We start from the raw sequence: 20,178 nt of genomic DNA, 5'->3' as shown, positions 1-20,178 counted from the left end.
TTGGCCAAAGCAACATGATGCAATAGTCTAACTGGACTTGTTCATCCAAGATTCTCTTGTTTGATTAATAGCATCTGTTCCTGACATCCAGATGGTTCACAGTTGAGATAATCTATGTTAATGTCACTTATTTAAGGAAATGACTTTTGTTTATGTATATCCAATATTTTTGTTAACATATAATTGTTTTTTTGCTTATTTATTTATGTCAAATTATCTGGTTGTTCATCACTTCATTGTTATATCTTTATTGGTTTGTTAGTTGTTCCTTGCTAGTTACTATTATTTAGTATGTTTTAATAGTCTACCTGATGTATATTTAATGTTGTAAACTTCTGGTAATTTAGTGTTATACATTGATGTATTCAGTGTTGTTTGAATTATATTTTTCCTGATATTTTCTATTTTATTTTTTTAATTAAAAAATAATTTTCCATATCATAATGATGTAATACACTTGTATCTTAGACCCTTCCAGTATGGGTTCTGATATGCCTTTTACAAGAACAGCTGGTAATTGTAACATTATTTCGATTGGTATCAGCTATCATGAGCTGGTAATATAATGTTAAAATGTAAAATATTTTTTTGTATTTTTTCTTATTTATTTTTTGTATTTTAACTATCTAGTTCAAATGGAACTAGATAGTTAGGGTTTTGGTCAAGTTCCGGTTGGAACTTGACCAAACTCTAGCCGTTGGATCCAACAGCTAGAAATCTAGCTGTTGGATTAGCTCTAACAGCTAGAGGGAGAGCTCCTTATGAGCTCTCCTCTCCTCTCTATTATAAATAGGGGTGCATTCTCCATTGTACAGTACTTGTAGAAAATGCTTTTTAAGCACTTCACATTTTAATAAAAATTCTTTTTTATTTTTGTGTTTTCCATGTTTACCCTTTTACGGCTCTTGTGTGAAGTGTCTTTCTAGACACTTGTTTGGTTGGTTCAAGTGCTTTAGTGGAACACCACCACTTTCTTACATGGTATCAGAGCCGCAGAATTATTAGATCTTGGAGAAAGTCCACCTCGGTTTTCGTGTCCCTTGTGCAAAAGGTGTGTTATCACCTTATTCTTGCAAAAGTGTTTCGTCACTTGGAGAGAAGTGTTTCATCACTTCGTTATCGGCTACAAAATGTATCATTTGAAGGGCTTCAACATCATTGTATTGTATCTCTTTCCCTCCTCACACTTTTTTTTTTCCTATCTTTCATTTTTTTTACCTCTTGTAAACGATGGATGACAATGATAAAGTCACCATCATCCTCATGAAATTAAGTGACATAAACTATATAACGTGGGCTTTAATCATGAAACACTACATATGGGGTAAAGGCTTATGGGGAATCGTGGATGGTTCCGATTTGGAACCTAAACTATTCCTTACCAAGAAAGAGGGAGATAAGGAGGTCCCATTATCAGAGGAAGAGAAAATCAAGGCTTTGGCCTCCTATGAAAAAAAGTGGAAAGAGTGAAGAATGGGACATGCGAAAATAATGTCATGGCTTATCAATAGTGTTGACATTAAAAAATGTTCTAGTCTTGCCAAGTTTGAACATTTCGATAAGGCATGGGAATATCTTAAAAATATGTATTCCCTTAAAGATATTGCACATGTGTGCAATCTTCAAGATAAGGTTCGGATGATGACCCAAGGCGACAAATCAATTCGAGAATATTACAATGGGCTATTCGAACTCTAGGAAGAACTATCTCTTTTGGAACCAAAATGGCACTGTGCAGAGGATATCGAGCTTCGCCAAAAGCAACTCGATGCTGAACATTTCTTCAAGTTTATAACTGGGTTAAGGCCAAAATTTGAGTCCACCAAATCGGCCCTCCTTCACCGTGGAAAAGTTCCCACTATTGTGAAAACTATTGAATAATTAACAATGAAAGAAAATTGTCTTCGGAAAAGCAACCTTAAAGCTGATGATGATTTCGTCCTAGCAGTATCTAGGCCAGGGAATCATACTCGCACTTACAAGCCGCCTCACTTTGGAAGACAGAATGTTGAGTTCGACAAGAGGAAAGTCATTTGCCACCACTGTCATGAGCCAGGGCACTACATGCGCTAATGCCCTAAACTAAAAAGGAGGGATGAAAAAAAGGTTGTCACCGTTGAAGTCGAGCCAAAAGATCAAGATGCGTCTGTTTCAATGGCTCAGCTGATGGAGATCCTCCAACCTCTTCTCAAAGGGGCATCATCTTCAACTGAAGCCTCAACTGGAGCGGCAGTTGCATCTGTTTCCGGTCTAGGTAATTTTTCTTAGCTTTTAGATTCTAGTGTTTCATTTCATATGACCCCAAATGACAAATGCTTATCTGAATGTCTTAAAAACAACTCAAGTATATCAAAGTTTTCAGAGCAGATGGAACATCTCTTGAAATAAAAGGAATAGGATGTTTTGAAAATTATCAACGTTTTTGTATTCCCAATGTTAGATATATCCCAAAATTAAATTTGAATTTTCTATCTGTTTCATAAATTTTTAATTACGGATGTAATATATCCTTCTCTTCTGATGGTTGCTGGGTACAGGATCGTCAGTCAGATATGCTGATTGGGGAAGGCCATAGAGAAGGAGGACTATATTACATGAACTTTTTTGAATTACCAAAGAATGTTTTTTGTCTAAATGTTCAGAAATTGGAGATAGAATTATGACACAAAAGACTTGGCCATCCTCATATGTCTAAAATCCAATTCTTCCCAAGTTTGGAAAAATTTTGTAAATCTAAAAATTTTGCTCGTAGAGACTGCATTCTTGGAAAAATGAAAAGATTCTAGTAGAACCTTTGTCTCTACAAAACCTTTTGAGTTAGTGCATTCGGATGTTTGGGGACTCACACCAGTTATTTTTAAAGGCGGTTATGCATATTATGTCATTTTTGTTGATGATTTTTCTAGACACACTTGGATTTATTTTCTTTAGCATAAATCTGAGGTTTTTATTCATTTTCAAATATTTCATAAAATGATTATTAATAAATTTCAAAGTAATATCGTCATTTTTCTTTCCGATTTAGGGGGAGAATTTATGTCCGGAGAATTTAAAAATTTTCTTAATCTACATGGCATTACTCATCAATGATCATGCCCACACACACCTCAATAAAATGGTCTTGCTGAACGCAAGCAGCACCACATTATGGAAACCACTCGGACTTTGCTAATTGCAAGTCAAGTTCTAAAAGGGTTTTAGAGGACAAACTTTAGAGGACAATATCCACATATATGCATACACTGGATATATATATATATATATATATAGCCGAGTCCCCGTGTCCAAAATTTTTAAAATTGTGCTGCACCCGTGTCGCACCCGCACCCATGTGACATAGTCTGCCATATGTTACATCAAAATACTAATTAGCAGATTTTTTTACCAAGCCTCTCGCTGCTCCCAGATTTCACTTTCTCTTAGACAAACTTTCGCTCATTGTACCATAAGTTTGAGGGGGAGTGTTAAAATGTAACATATAAATATATAAAATAATAATATTATTATATTTATTATTATATATATATATTTTTTATTTTTCTTTTATTTATATTTTTTGTATCTAGTTCAATAGGAACTACATACCCTTTTTTTGGAACTTGACTGAGATATAGCTGTTGGACTCTAACAGCTATAATAAGAGCCGTTGGACTCAGTCCAACGTCTCTTTCTTGGGAGAGCTCCAAATGAGCTCTCCCCACTTGTTCTTCTTTGTATAAATAGGGGTGAACCCCTTCCATGTAAATCACCCAAAATGCTTCTTAAGCATTCTTGTTATTAATAAAGATATTTTTATTTCATTGTTGTGTTTTCCTTTTATACCCTTTTATGGGTTTTACTTGAAGTGTCTTTTTAGACATTCTTGTGGTGGATTCAAGTGCTTGTGTGGAAGGCCACCATTCATTACAAGCTCCTTATGAGCTCTCCTCTCCTCTCCTCTCTATTATAAATAGGGGTGCATTCCCCATTGTACAGTACTTGTAGAAAATGTTTTTTAAGCATTTCACATTTTAATAAAAAATCCTTTTTATTTTTGTGTTTTCCATTTTTACCCTTTTACGGGTCTTGTGTGAAGTGTCTTTCTAGACACTTGTTTGGTTGGTTCAAGTGCTTTGGTGGAACACCACCACTTTCTTACATATAATTCATTCAATTTTTTCCCTCAATTTGCCTCTACCATTACTTGGTTGACCAGTTGACTCCCTCTAATAAATCAAAGAACCTTAAGTTTAATCATTGGAGGTATCCGCTGCAAAAAGATGTAACACCGAAGAATGCATGACTTGGTTACATATGCTTGCTGCAGTAAGAAAAATAAACCAAAAGCTTTTCAGAACAGAAATTCTGAAGTAAACTTTAGTTGCTGTGGAGATAATAGTCTGTGCAGTTGAATATTTTCTGGCATTTGCTTCAATAGTATAATTCCTTCTTGGGCAATTGACCTTGTAATTTAGGCTCCTTGCTTTGCATTGAACTTTTTGCCATGGTTGTGCAGGAAAAGCCTCACATGTTCAAATTTGTTCCTAATAAGAAGCAGGTATTGGTGATTTGAAACTTGAGAACTCTTAGCACATTGTTTTTGTTGTTCTTGCTGTTGTTGTTGTTACTGAGTCACAGTTGGAATACGTGTAGGTCAAGGCAGCTAATGGGCTTCTCAGAAAAATACCACAAAAGCATAATAAAAGGAGGCTTGAAGGAGTTCCAGTATTTACTGCTCAGAATCTGAATATTGCAATTGCTACCACTGAAGGAATAAAATGGTATGTTACTTATTCATGATAGGCAGTTTTTAACATTCAAAAATCTGTATTTTATAACCATAAGCCTTATATTGCTTTATTTAAGTAAATTACTGAGGATATTTTGAGATGTAGATTAAACCACTGGCCTTTTTATCTTTTCCCTGTAACTGCATTTTATTATGCTTTATCCTTTTGAATTTTGTGCTCCTATGTGCTTGCATGTTCAAATGCATGCATAGATGGTCAAAATATTTAAGTAGAGGGCTGCAGGGGATTGGGATAAAATTCATTTGTTTAATCTTTTTCTTCACCTTAGGTAGATATATAACACATTCAACTGACTACTGTTAATGAAATTAAGCAATAGCTTACCTGCATATTTTTTAGTTAAATGGAAAATTTTGATCTTCAGAATTAAATGCCGTGATGACTGATGATAATATATTCTGAGTGAACTTATTGCTAATTAGACCTAGCCAGGAGATAGTTGGAGATATGGAGATGGTAACTTTTCATGGTGTGTCAATTTGTTTCTTATATGTGCATGGATTTTTAGGGAAAAAATCTAGAAACCCTTGTGCATGGACGAGGATGATGCAGGCCTGTTGGACATGATCACTGGGTGCAGGACGCTAGTCGCAAAGGTCCAATAGGCCCAGTTCATTTGAACTAGAAAGGATTCAGCTACACTAAGAATGCTGGGTTATGAGTTGCAGTTTGCAGCCCGAAGTAGAGAACCTCTTGTGGAAGAGATGAAATGTGGTATATCTTTTTCATCAGAGGTTCAATCAATCATTAAAATAAGAATTAAGCCAAAAATTAGGATGCATCCTGGGTAATAAAACTTCGTTAGTGAGGAAAAGAAAAATTTATCTAAAGAAACGGGTTTAGTGGTTAGCAACAAGCGGCAACCTGTTCCAAGCGGCTTATCTAAATGGACTGGCCAACCTGTTCAAAGATTCTGTGAGAGGTGTCTAACTCAAATGAAATGCTGATAATAATGAGAAATAGCATCTAATGTGCCAAATAAGTCTGCCAACAGATTAGTTCATTGTAAAAGGTGTCGTACTGAACAACAATTTAAATTATTTAATATTCATAAAGAATTGGGAAAACACTATGTGCACCTATTCTTCTCATTGACCACACCACCTTGTTTTTTTCCTCAGTATTTGTTGATAAAAATGCAACCTTCATGATAAATTTATGTTATATACGTCAAAATAATAATATCATGATATTTTCAAAATATTGTTATATATTAAGTGTTTAAAAAAGGAAGCAAAAAGATCACAGTTTGTTTTGTCATAATTTTTGTAAATATCATGATATATATTACTATTTATATCGTTGTTTGGATTTGGTTCCAATTTTCAGACCAGATCCAAAAATTAGTTTTGTGCTGTCACATGGATATGAGTATGGGCTAGGGATGCAAATGGGTCAGATCCAGGATGGAGGTTTTGCAATTTTTTGGTTGTTCCTGACTCCCCATGTATTTAGCTCAGGGTTACCGGAAGCGCCTAGCTAAAAGGGGAAGCGCGCTTCGGAAGCGCTAAACGCCGCGCTTCCGAAGCGTGGGGGGAAGCGTCCCCCTTTTTTGGGAAGCGCGCTTCCCTTTAATGGGAAGCGCGCTTCCCTTTAATGGGAAGCGCGCTTCCCATTAATGGGAAGCGCACTTCCCATCACGCTTCCCCTGTTTTTTTCAATTTTTTGTATTTTTTATTTTTTATTTTTATTTTTTTCGCTTCCGAGACGCTTCCTAGGTCGCTTCCGAGACACTTCCCGAATAGCTCCTAAGTGGTCCCACGCTTCCCCGCTTCCTAAAATTTTGAAAGTGCCTCGCTTCCCGCTCCCGCTTCCCGTATCGCTTCCCGCTCCCGCTTCCTCAACTGGCAACCATGATTTAGCTGTTCTGGATTCAACCCTTTTACATCCTAGTATGGGCACATGGCACAACATGAGAATGGCTGGCATGGTACGTGTTAAAAGTTTGACTTAGGTGTATTCTCTCTCTTTGTGTATATATACATTTATAAATGTAAATATAAAAATAAAAATACAAATATAAATATAAATATAAACATATAAATATATAAATATATGAATATCGATATATATATATATATATATATATATATATATATATAGAGAGAGAGAGAGAGAGAGAGAATGGGGATTATGCTGCCCCCTTTTTTGTTAGGTCGCAGTTAGGACCCTCCAAAAATCACAGTTTTTGGTGTTTTATGATAGATCTGAACCGTTAGATGTGTTTATCATTGTTTACTTAATAGAAAACATATTTTTGAGTAAGCATCTTTATGCTCATATGCGTATTTTAAAGAGGCAAAAAAACAATGGTTCATATTGTACTAAAATTTGATGCTAAAATATTCACATTTTACGTCAAATCAAGTCAAACAAGCTTGTTTCTTCATAAATAAGCAATGATTAACACATCTAACTGTTCAAAGCTAATATATAACACTTAATACTATGATTTTTGGGGGGTCCTAATGGTGACCTAGTGAAAAAGGAGGCAGCATAATCCCATTCTCATATATATATATATATATATATATATATATATATATATATATATATATATATATATATATATATATATATATATATAGTGCGAACCCGATCCGTGAAGACAAGTTGTGGAATGATGCAGAGCATCCAATGAGGAAAAGAAAATACATAGAAACAACCTTTACGGTGGTCTAAACTGTTGCTCTAGGTCTTTGGTGATGGTTTTGAACCATCATTAAAGGCTGTTTCATGACAGAACCTTGTGTGTGTCTTCTGGTTTGTTAGACTGGATGGACATGCATTGGTTCTAGCTGTCTGCACAAATCCAGTTCGCATGAAGGCATCACCCTCTATACACGCACACACATGCACGAATATATGACACCTAGAAAAATATATTATATATATATGTATATATATATGTACAATATGTAGTATATACATATGTGAAAAAATCTTGAAGCACCCAGCACCTTGAAGTACCAGTGTCAACACGGATATGCTGGGAATCTTGAATTATCTATGTCATGTAGGTTTTTTGCCACAACATTGATATACCTTCTGGGAGGAGCAGGAATGCATGTTTATATTACCTTTTGACATTGTAATCAAACGGATGTTATTTCCTACTCTTTGTGTCTATATTTTTTGTGAAAGAGGCTTAGGTGATTTGTTTTGCTGGTCCTTTATATTGCACGGTTTTGCACCTTTCCAAAATATACAACACTGTCCATTTCTGTGAATCCTCTAACTCAGTTACCCTCCATGTGATTTTTTTGCTTGATAGTTTGTGGATATATCCCCTCTTGGTTCTTGGTGTGTCTCACTAGTTGATGTCTTGCTTCTTGACATGCCTCTGTTTTGTAGTAAGTTGCTCTGATAATATTTATATATTGGATCTGTTGTTGTCTATTCTTGTCACTTTAAGGACCAACAGGTATGCTAACACAGTTTTATGAATTAGGTACAAGCCATATTTCTTTGATAAAGGCTTGCTTGATAATATTCTGGAAGCTTCCGTTGACCAACACTTCCATACCTTGATGCAAAACCGGCATATGCAACGGAGGAAGGATGTAATAGATGATAGCTTGACGGCAGAGGTGAATGATGATAGTATCGATAGCCTGTTTGAACCTCCAGAGGTAAAATTTGGTGTTTTAAACACTTGAACCTGGTCTTTTTATGAATTAATTTTCTAATTGGTACTTGTACAGTTCATCTTACAAATTGAAATGCTTAATTGTGGAGTTATTATTCTTAGCACTTTAGTTTATAGGAGAATCTTATAATTGTGAACTTTTTTATATTTGTTTTGCCTTTTGTGGCTAATGCCCTTGTCAATTGTAATCTTCTGGATATGTGCAAATTTTTTGCTAGACTATGCTTCCTTGATCCTTAATTTGTTAGTTGCAGGTCCATGAAATGCTGGAAGAAATGGGCTCTCCTGGAATACCTCTGAGTGTCATATCAAAGGCTGCAGAAATACAAATGTTTGATACTGTTGACAGAGTACTATTGGGAAACAGATGGTTACGGAAAGCCACGGGCATTCAACCTAAGTTCCCTTATCTTGTTGATTCATTTGAAGAGAGGTAATTTATCATCTTAAGTGCTGTAGAAAAAGAGAAAAAAAAATAGCAACAGAGTTAGATTGAGTAAAAAAAAAACTTGCACCTATGAGTTTCAACACATTATTTTGTTTGCACCTATGTAAATTGTCAAACCTTATGCTCTTCTTCTATGTAGTCAAAAGTGGTAGGCGCCTAGGTGGTGAGCCCCTAAAAAGACTAGTAGGGGACTAGACGGACTAGTCGATACACCAATTAAAAAATAAAAAATACACAAAATATGTAAGAAAACTACTAAAATTAATAACAAACATGTATACAATATAAAATCAATCAACAATAAGCAATAGATAAAAAAATAACATGTTGACTAACACTGTAAAATGATTATATTACGTAACCTGGTCAAAAAATTAGGAACCAATGAACAATTGAATAAAGAAACCATACAACTGGCAATGTGAATAAGCATTTATACAACACAAAATCAATCAACAATAAGAAATAAACAGAAAATAACGTCGTCGAACAATGTAAAAAAATTATATTACATAATACATCAAATAATTACACATGTTTTCATTCAGCCAAGCAACAAAAGCAAGTAAGCAACAGTAAATCATACTTTAACAGAATCATGCATTCAAAGAAACATTCCAAAATATATATAAAATAATAAAACATAATGCATATATGTAACTAACAAGATCATCTCATTAAGATGTATACATAATTCATCAAATAAGTAAACATAGCTTTCATTCAGCCAAGCAACTAATGCTTCATGCAACAACAACAGCTACGCCTTCATCCCAAAACAATTGGGGTCGGCGATCTGAACCAAAAAAGAAAATCATTCTGGGTCTTCCACATGAATCCTTCTCCTCCAATCATTTCTATCCAATGCCATGTCCTCGGTGAGGTTCAAAGCATTCATATCCTTTCCTATCATCTCCATCCATGTCTTCCTAGGCCTATCCCGACCTCTTTTAACTAATATATTTTTCCATTTCTCCATCCTTCTAACTGGAGCATCATTAGGCCTTCGCCGAATATGTCCAAACTACCGTAAGCGATTCTCTCTCATCTTATTTTCAATGGGTGCGACGCCTACCTTCTTTCGTATCTCCTCGTTCCGAATCTTATCTTTTATTGTATTTCCACACATCCATCTAAGCATACGCATCTCAACTACACTCATTTTTTGAATGTGATGTCTCTTGGCTGCCCAACATTATGTACCATGTAGTAAAGCGGGCCTAATAGTCATCCTATAAAACTTTCCCTTCAACCGCAAAGACATTCTACGATCGCACAACACTCCAGTTGCACTTTTCCATTTCATCCACCCAACCTTTATCCTATGATTTACATCTCCATCAATTTCTTCATACTTTTGAATGATAGATCCCAAATATTTGAAACAATAATTAACCTGTATTTCTTGCTCACCAAGCTTCACTACACTCCCATCACTACTTCGTTGCTTACTAAACCGACATTCCATATATTCTGTTTTACTCTTACTCAACTTAAAACCTCTTGCTTCCAATGTCTGTCTCCATAATTCTAACTTAGCATTAACCCCAACTCTAGACTCATCAATCAAAACAATATCATCAGCAAAAACTAATGCTTCATAAAATCATAAAATTCTAAAATAAAAAAAATACATAACATGCTTTGGTAGAATCATAAAATCAGGAAAAAAATCATGCTTCATAAAATCAGAAAAAAATTCATACGTCAACAGAAAAAAATCATGCTTCATAAAAAATCATCACACACCATAAAATCAGAAGAAAAATGCAGGGAAAAAAAGCAGGCTCCCATTCAGCTGAAAAAAATAGAAGAAGAAGAAGAAAAAGAAGAGGAAGAAAGAGATTAGGAAAAGAAGAAGAGGAAGAGAAGAAGACAAAGAAAAGGATAAGAACGAAAAGGAGGAAAGGAAAGGAAGAAGAAAAGGGGAGACATGAGGAAGGAGAAAGGGGCGAAAAGAAGAAGAAGAAGAATAGGAAGAGGGGATACATGAAGAAAAAAAGAAGAAGAGAAGGGAGGAAAAGAAGAGGAAGAAGAAGGGGAGGAAAAGAAGAAGAGGGAGATAGGAGGAAGAAGAAGAGAGAGAGCGAGAGAGAGAGAGAGGTACGATATCCTTGTACGTACTCTTAAAAAAATAAAATTTTAATTACTAAGATGCACTCACGCCTAGGTGAGGACAGCCTTGACGGGATTTTTGGTACATATGCAGGTCCAAAGGCTGGACACCTTAGACTAGGCGCTGGACCTGTGCCTAGGGTGACTAGGTGCCTAGTTGCCACTTTTGACTTTGCTTAATACCAATGTTAAAAAACTTGCCAAGTCAACTCAGTGACTTGGGTAACTCGTCTTGTCTCAACCATTCACCATCTCAAATTATTGAATGTCATGGTTTGACTCGACCAAGTCATATAAATGACTCAGCTGAGTCATAAATATATGATGTATTTGTTATGTATATATATGCCTATTATGTATATTATATATAGTAATGCTACGGTGCTCCGGGAGCACCTACTCCCACATACTAGAAATCATAGTTGTAGGTTGTATATGTTAAATTATGTATATACAAATATATATACATATACTTATATATATATACATTCGTATATATATAAGTATATATATGTATATATACATAATAATATAGCTTTTTCCTGTTTTGTATAAACCAAAAACCCGATAGGGGTGTTTTGGTAACTCCACATGTACTTTTTTCTTTTTTACCTTTTTCCCTTTTTCCCCTTTTTCTTTTTCCTTTTTTATTTTTTTGTTTTTACTTTTTGAAACCATAAAGGGGCCCCACCTATCTAGTCGTTGGGGCCCCAACAGTCATATTTATGACCGTTGGGGCTCCCAACGACTAGAAGGGGAGCCCTCTTTATGGTCCTCCTTTTGTGCTTTCCTCCTCTATATAAAGAGGAGGTTCCCCCTTGTAAATGTATGGGTTTTACACCCTTCTCTTCCTTTCTTCAATAATATCCAACTTATGACTTTAAGTCATTTTCTATATTTGAGTGTTTTGTGTGTGCACATTTGGTGTTTGTGTTCGTGGCTCTAGTGGTCACTCTTAAAGAGTGACTTTTGCTCTATTGGTGCTTCCGCCTCTTTTTATTACATGGTATCAAAGCTCGGTTGGTGATACGGCTTTTCTTTGGAACGTGTGCCTCTCAATTTTTGAAGAAAGGAAGGACTTTTTGGTGCCGATGGAACGTGACTCTAAAGTGGAGCTTTCTTTTAAGCTAAATGGGTCCAACTATCTCATGTGGGCCTCTGCTATGGAAAATCATCTTAGAGGTAAGAAACTTTGGGGTTTTGTTATGGGAACTACTCCCGAACCCTCTCTTGTTCTCACCAAAATCGAAAATGAAGTGGAAAAAGCTTTAGATGGCGATGAGCGCATCAAAGCTATTAATGATCATTAATCCAAAATTGAGGATTGGGAAAGTAACCATGCCAAAATTTTGGCATGGTTTATGAATAATGTAGACCTTAAAAATTGTGCTAATATTGCCAAATTTAGAAGGGGCAATGAGGCTTGGTTTTTCCTTAAGGGTATGTATACCCAAAAGGATCTTGCTCGACAATTTTTTTGTCAAGAAAAAATCTGTTCCACCAAACAAATGGATATGAGTGTCCGAGACTATTTTAGTTCTCCAACTCCTCTTTGGGATGAACTTGCTCTTCTTGAGCCTAAGTGGGTGGCTCTGGAAGATATTGAATTAAGAAGGGAACAAATTGAAAATGAACATTTTTTCCAATTTCTTCATGGTCTTCGCCCGGAATTTGAACAAGGGCATCTCTTCTCCATAGAAGCAAATCTCTACCTATTGAAGATGCACTTGCCAAGATATGTCAAGAAGAAACTCGACTTGGCTTGAGCATTAAGAGTGATGAAGTTTTGGCCGTTGCTAGGCCCGGATCGAATGTTAAACCATATAGACCTCCCCATTTTAACAAAAATAATAATGGGCCTAGAAAGGGAATAATATGCCATTATTGTAATGAACCGGGACACATTAGACCGGTTTGTCCAAAACTCAAAGGAAAGGTTGCCGCGGTTGGAGAAAATTCTCCAAAGAAGGAAGAAAGTACCAAAGAAGGAGATATCAAAGAAACTCTAAATCACATCTCCGAAGTTCTTCAACATCTTCTCAAGACTTCTCCTTCAACATCCGGAGCCGCCATCGCCTACTCTTCATCACCTCCAGGTATGTGTTAAAATATATATATATATATATATACTTATATATATACATTCATATATATATAAGTATATATATATACATATATGTATATATATACATATTGCTTTTAGTAAAATACCCCATAGGGGTATTATTGTAAAACTGCAAATGTACCTTTTTTATTTTTTGTTTTTTCTTTTTCTTTTTCCTTTTTCCTTTTTTCTTTTTCTTTTTTTGCCTTTTGTTTGAACCACAAGGGGCCCCACTCTTGTAGTCGTTGGGGCCCCAACGGTCAGATTTCTGACCATTGGGGGCTCCCAACGACTACAAGGGAGCCCCCTTGTGGTCCCTTCTTGTGCTCTCCTCCTCTATAAATAGAGGAGGTGTTCCTCTCTTAAATGTATGGGTTTTATACCCCTATCTTCCTTTCTTCAATAATATCCAACTTATGACTTTAAGTCATTTCCATATTTGAGAGTTTTTGTGTGTGCACATTTGGTGTTTGTGTTCTTGGCTCTAGTGATCACTCTTAAAGAGTGACACTTGCTCTATTGGTGCTTCCGCCTCTTTTCAGCACATGGTATCAGAGCTCGGTTGGTGATTGGGCTTTTTTCTTGTGTCATCTTGGAAAGCGTGCCTCTCAAAGTTTTGAAGAAAGGAAGAGTATTTGGTGCCGATGGAACGTGACTCTAAAGTGGAGCTCTCTTTCAAGCTAAATGGGTCCAACTATCTCATGTGGGCCTCCGCTATGGAAAATCATCTAAGAGGTAAGAAACTTTGGGGTTTTGTTATGGGGACTACTCCCGAACCCTCTCTTGTTCTTACCAAAATTGAAAATAAAGTTGAAAAGGCTTTAGATGGCGATGAGCGCATCAAAGCCATTAATGAACATCAATCCAAAATCGAGGATTGGGAAAGTAACCATGCCAAAATTTTGGCATGGTTTATGAACAATGTAGATCTTAAAAATTGTGCCAATATTACCAAGTTTAGAAGAGCCAATGAGGCTTGGTTTTTCCTTAAGGGTATGTATACCCAAAAGGATCTTGCTCGGCAATTCTTTTGTCAAGAAAAAATTCGTTCCACCAAACAAATGGATATGAGTGTCCGGGATTATTTTAGCTCTCTTACCCCTCTTTGGGATGAGCTTGCCCTTCTTGAGCCCAAATGGGTTGCTCCACAAGACATTGAACTAAGAAGGGAACAAATTGAAAATGAGCACTTTTTTCAATTTCTTCATGGGCTTCGCCCGGAATTTGAACAAGTGAGGGCATCTCTTCTCCATAGAAGCAAAGCCCTACCTATTGAAGATGCTCTTGCCGAGGTATGTCAAGAAGAAACTCGACTTGGTTTGAGCATTAGGAATGATGAAGTTTTGGCCGTTAATAGGCCCAGATCAAATGTTAAAGCATATAGACCTCCCCACTTTAACAAAAATATCAATGGGCCTAGAAAGGGGATCATATGCCACTATTGTAATGAACCGGGGCACATTAGACCGGTTTGTCCAAAGCTTAAAGGAAAGGTTGCCGCGGTTGAAGAAAATTCTCCAAAGAAGGAAGAAAGTACCAAAGAAGGAGATATCAAAGAAACTCTTAATCATATCTCTGAAGTTCTCCAACACCTTCTCAAGTCTTCTCCTTCAACATCCGGAGCCGCCATCGCCTACTCTTCATCACCTCTAGGTATGTGGATACTAGACTCTGGTGCTTCTTTCCATATGACATCTCATAAAACCTCCCTTTCCAATGTTTTTTCAGAACCCATGTCCTCCTATGTTTCAACGGCCGATGGAACATCATTAAAAATAGAAAGTATTGGAACACTTGACTTCAAAAATTCTCAAAACTTTTTTGTTCCTAAAGTAAGAGTTGTTCCAAAAATTAATTTAAATTTTTTTTCCGTTTCCCAAATCACAGACCATGGATGCCAAGTCTCTTTCTCATCTAAAGATTACATCGTGCAGGATCTCCAGTCAGGGAAACTGATTGGGCAAGGCCATAGAAGGGGTGATCTCTATTTTATGGACTTTTTGACGCTTCCATCTAAGTCATCTTGCAATCTTGTTAAAGACAAAAGTATTGGAATTTGGCATGAGAGACTTGGTCATCCAAATTTTGTAAAAATGTCTCTTCTCCCTTTTTTGAACAATACTTGTAAAGACAATCACATGACTTGTAAAAATTGCATTTTTGGGAAATCTAAAGCTACTCTGTTTCCTCAAAGAAGTTATTTTGCCACTCGGCCTTTTGAACTTGTTCATTTCGATGTATGGGGACCTTCCCCAATTTTATCTAAAGGAGGTTTTTCGTATTATGTGGTCTTTATTGATGACTTCACTAGATTTACGTGGATATACTTCTTAAGCCGCAAATATGAAGTTTTTTCGTTCTTTAAAGAATTTCATGCAATGGTTAAAAATCAATTTTTGGGAAATCTATCTATTCTTAGGTCCGATTCGGGAGGTGAATATATGTCTAATGATTTTCAAAATTACTTAAAAGAAAATGGAATTTGTCATCAACGTTCTTGTCCCAACACTTCGCAACAAAATGGTCTTGCGGAAAGAAAGCATAGGCACATAATAGAAACTACAAGAACATTATTGATTTCAAAAAATATCCCAAAATCCTTTTGGGCCGAAGCGGTTCTAACTTCAACATATCTCATCAATAGAATACCTTCATCCTCTTTGAAAAATCTTTCTCCATTTGAAAAACTTTACAATATGTCTCCCGATTATAAAAGATTAAGAATTTTTGAATGTAAATGCTTTGTTTTAACTCGCAAAAATGATAAACTTTTTCCTAGGGCTATTGAATGTATTTTTTTGGGATATGGCGAAAAACAAAAAGGATATAGATGTTTTGACATACTTAATAATAAACTTTATATCTCAAAAGATGTCACATTCATCGAAGAAGAAAATGGTTTTTCGCATCAACCAAATGAAAATATCGACTATTCCTTTTTATTTGACTTGTTACCTCACGACAACATCATAGATGATCATATTGATCTTAATGAACCTCTTAATGAAGATCTTGTTGAACATCCAAATAATGATAAAAACTTAGAAGAAAATGCTTCAAGACAAATACAAGTCTACTCTATAAGGAATGAAAGAAATCCTTCATGTGCCCTTGAAAGATTTTCTCAAAATGAGTCGATAGAAGAAACCTCTCAAAGAAGATCAAATCGCATTCCTAAGATTCCAAATAGATTTGTTTCTTATGACTCCTTTTCCCCTAATTATCGGGCATGTCTTCTTGCTATTCACTCCTTTCATGAACCATCTCATTACAATGATGCTAAACAATATGATCATTGGAATGAAGCTATGGAGCTTGAACTTAATGTCCTTAAAAAGGCACAAACTTGGGAAATTATTGATCCTCCCAATGGCAAGAAACCCATTGGATGTAGATGGGTGTTTAAAGTAAAAACTAAGAGTAATGGTTCATTAGAAAGATATAAGGCTAGGTTGGTAGCCAAAGGTTATGCCCAAGAGTATGGGGTAGAATATGATGAAACTTTTGCCCCAGTTGCTCGAATGACTAGTGTTCGAGCCCTTATTGCTATAGCTTCTGTTAAAAAATGGCCCATCTTTCAACTTGATGTTAAAAATGCTTTCTTGAATGGTAATTTAAATGAAGAAGTTTATATGGAACCACCTCCAGGTATGAATTTAAATGGAAAAGTTTTAAAATTAAAAAAGGCTTTATATGGACTTAAGCAAGCTCCTAAAGCTTGGTATGACAGGTTTAGTAATGTATTAATCAATTTAGGTTTTTCTTCTTGCTATACTGACACTGCTCTTTTTGTTAAAAGGATAGGTAACTCCATTATCATGCTTCTGCTGTATGTTGATGATATGATCATCACTGGGAATGACAAAAAGGGGGTAAATGATGTTAAGTCTATGCTAAAAGATACCTTTGATATGTCTGGCCTTGGTTATTTGCGATATTTTTTAGGAATTAAAGTGGCTTATTCCGAACGTGGATACATCTTATCTCAAATGAAGTTAGCTGCTGAAATTTGTACCAAATCAGGAATATCTGATGAAAAGAAAGTTGAGACTCCCGAAGTTATCAATGCGAAACTAAGACTTGAAGATGGTGTTCTTCTTGAAGATCCAACTCCCTACCGTCAATTAATTGGATCCCTCACCTATCTATCCATCACCCGTCCTGACATAGCTCATGCGGTTCATGCAGTGAGCCAGTTCCAACACGCACCTACCACGGTTCATATGGCGGCCGTAATGAGAATTGTGCGATATATCAAAAATACCATCTCCAAGGGACTCTTCTTATCCTCTTCCTCATCTCTTGAATTGACTGCTTTTACTGATGCTGACTGGGGAGGAAATCCCAATGATCGTATCTCAATTACGGGTCTTTGTATTTTTTTAGGTGAATCTCTCATCTCGTGGAGATGCAAGAAGCAGCAGAAGGTCTCCTTATCATCTACTGAAGCTGAGTATCGGGCTATGGCGATGACAACTATGGAAATCGTATGGCTCAAAAGTCTCCTTGCTGACATGGGCGTCCTCATTTCCACTCCTACCAAGCTCTGCTGTGATAACAAAAGTGCGATATACATTGCCAGCAATCACACCTTTCATGAGCGGACAAAGCATATCGAGATGGATTGCCATTATGTTCGAGACGAATATCTCAGAGGGACTATCTCATTGCCATATGTTACTTCAGAATATCAGCTAGCTGACTTCTTCACCAAAGCGCTTCCAACTCCACGATTTATGTTTCTCCTTAGCAAACTTTCGGTCTTCTCCCCGTAAAGTTTGAGGGGGGCGTGTTAAAAAATATATATATATACATATTGCTTTTAGTAAAATACCCGATAGGGGTATTATTGTAAAACTGCAAATGTACCTTTTTTATTTTTTGTTTTTCTTTTTCCTTTTTCCTTTTTTCTTTTTCTTTTTTTGCCTTTTGTTTGAACCACAAGGGGCCCCACTCTTGTAGTCGTTGGGGCCCCAACGGTCAGAAATCTGACCGTTGGGGGCTCCCAACGACTACAAGGGAGCCCCCTTGTGGTCCCTTCTTGTGCTCTCCTCCTCTATAAATAGAGGAGGTGTTCCTCTCTTAAATGTATGGGTTTTATACCCCTCTCTTCCTTTCTTCAATAATATCCAACTTATGACTTTAAGTCATTTCCATATTTGAGAGTTTTTGTGTGTGCACATTTGGTGTTTGTGTTCTTGGCTCTAGTGATCACTCTTAAAGAGTGACACTTGCTCTATTGGTGCTTCCGCCTCTTTTCATTACAGTATGTGTATACTAGACTCCGGTGCTTCCTTTCATATGACATCTCATAAAAACTCTCTTTCAAATGTTTTTTCCGAACCCATATCCTCTTGTGTCTCAACGGCCGATGGTACATCATTAAAAATTGAAAGTATTGGAACACTTGATTTTAAAAACTTTTTCGTTCCTAAAGTAAGAATCGTTCCTAAAATTAATTTAAATCTTTTTTCCGTTTCTCAAATCACCGATCATGGATGCCAAGTCTCTTTCTCACCTAAAGATTGCACCGTGCAGGATATCCAGTCAGGGAAGCTGATTGGGCAAGGCCATAGAAGGGGTGACCTCTACTTTATGGATTTTTTGACTCTTCCATCTAAGTCATCTTGCAATCTTGTTAAAGACAAAAGTATTGGAATATGGCATGAGAGACTTGGCCATCCAAATTTTGTAAAAATGTCTCTTTTTCCATTTTTGAACAATACTTGTAAAGACAATCACATGACTTGTAAAGATTGCATTTTTGGGAAATCTAAAGCTACTCCGTTTCCTCAAAGAAGTTACTTTACCACTCGGCCATTTGAACTTATTCATTCCGATGTGTGGGGACCTTCCCCTATTTTATCTAAAGGAGGTTTTTCGTATTACGTCGTCTTTATAGATGACTTCACTCGATTTACGTGGATTTACTTCCTAAGTCGCAAATCCGAAGTTTTCTCCTTCTTTAAAGAATTCCATGCAATGGTCAAAAATCAATTTTTGGGAAATCTATCTATTCTTAGGTCCGATTCGGGAGGCGAATATATGTCCAATGATTTTCAAAGCTATTTAAAAGAAAATGGAATTTGTCACCAACGTTCTTGCCCCAACACTCCGCAACAAAATGGTCTTGCGGAAAGAAAGCATAGGCACATAATAGAAACTACAAGAACGTTATTAATTTCAAGAAATATTCCAAAATCGTTTTGGGCCGAAGCAGTTTTAACCTCTACATATCTTATCAATAGAACTCCTTCATCCTCTTTGAAAAATCTTTCTCCATTTGAAAAACTTTACAATATGTCTCCTGATTATAAAAGACTAAGAATTTTTTGATGTAAATGTTTTGTTCTAACTCATAAAAATGATAAACTTTCCCCTAGGTCTATTGAATGTATCTTTTTGGGATATGGCGAAAAACAAAAAGGCTATCGATGTTTTGACATACTTAAGAACAAACTTTATATCTCTAAAGATGTCACATTTCTTAAAGAGGAAAATGGTTTTTCGCACCAACCAAATGAAAATATTGATTATTCCTTTCTATTTGACTTGTTGCCTCAGGAAAACATCATAGATGATCATATTGATCCTAGTGAATCCCTTAGCGAAGATCATTTTGAACATCCAAGTGATGATCAAAATTTAGAAGAAAATGTTTCAAGACAAATTCAAGTCTACTCTAGAAGGAATGAAAGAAATCCTCCTTGTGCCCTTGAAAATTTTTCCCAAAGTGAGTCAATCGAAGAGACCTCTCAAAGAAGATCAAATCGGATTTCCAAAATACCAAATAGTTTTGTTTCGTATGATTCCTTTTCTCCTAACTTTCGAGCATGCCTACTTGCTCTTCACTCCTTTCATGAACCATCTCATTACAATGATGCTAAGCAATATGCTCATTGGAATGAAGCTATGAAACTTGAACTTAATGCTCTTAAAAAGGCACAAACTTGGTAAATCATTGATCCTCTCAATGGCAAGAAACTCATTGGATGTAGATGGGTTTTTAAAATAAAAACTAAGAGTGATGGTTCATTAGAAAGATATAAGGCTAGGTTGGTTGCCAAGGGAT

The 20,178-nt window shown here is 36.1% G+C and overlaps 1 protein-coding gene across 1 annotated transcript in view; it reads left to right on the top strand.

Moving 5' to 3' along the window:
- The window catches only part of LOC149843735 (uncharacterized), a 43,309-nt gene that overhangs the window by 18,787 nt on the left and 4,344 nt on the right, over positions 1 to 20,178 (top strand). Inside the window, exons 4-7 of the mRNA XM_090000040.1 lie at positions 4,496 to 4,537; positions 4,633 to 4,760; positions 8,242 to 8,422; positions 8,694 to 8,872. Of these exons, the coding sequence (XP_089856166.1) occupies positions 4,496 to 4,537; positions 4,633 to 4,760; positions 8,242 to 8,422; positions 8,694 to 8,872 (530 nt within the window). The remainder of the gene's footprint in view (positions 1 to 4,495; positions 4,538 to 4,632; positions 4,761 to 8,241; positions 8,423 to 8,693; positions 8,873 to 20,178) is intronic.

This window comes from Nuphar pumila, chromosome 3 (genome assembly GCF_984573655.1).
Source record: "Nuphar pumila chromosome 3, dmNupPumi1.hap1.1, whole genome shotgun sequence".
NCBI classification, from domain to species: Eukaryota; Viridiplantae; Streptophyta; class Magnoliopsida; order Nymphaeales; family Nymphaeaceae; genus Nuphar; species Nuphar pumila.
Note: the sequence above shows the minus strand (reverse complement) of the source record. Positions and strands in the feature narration are given on the sequence as shown.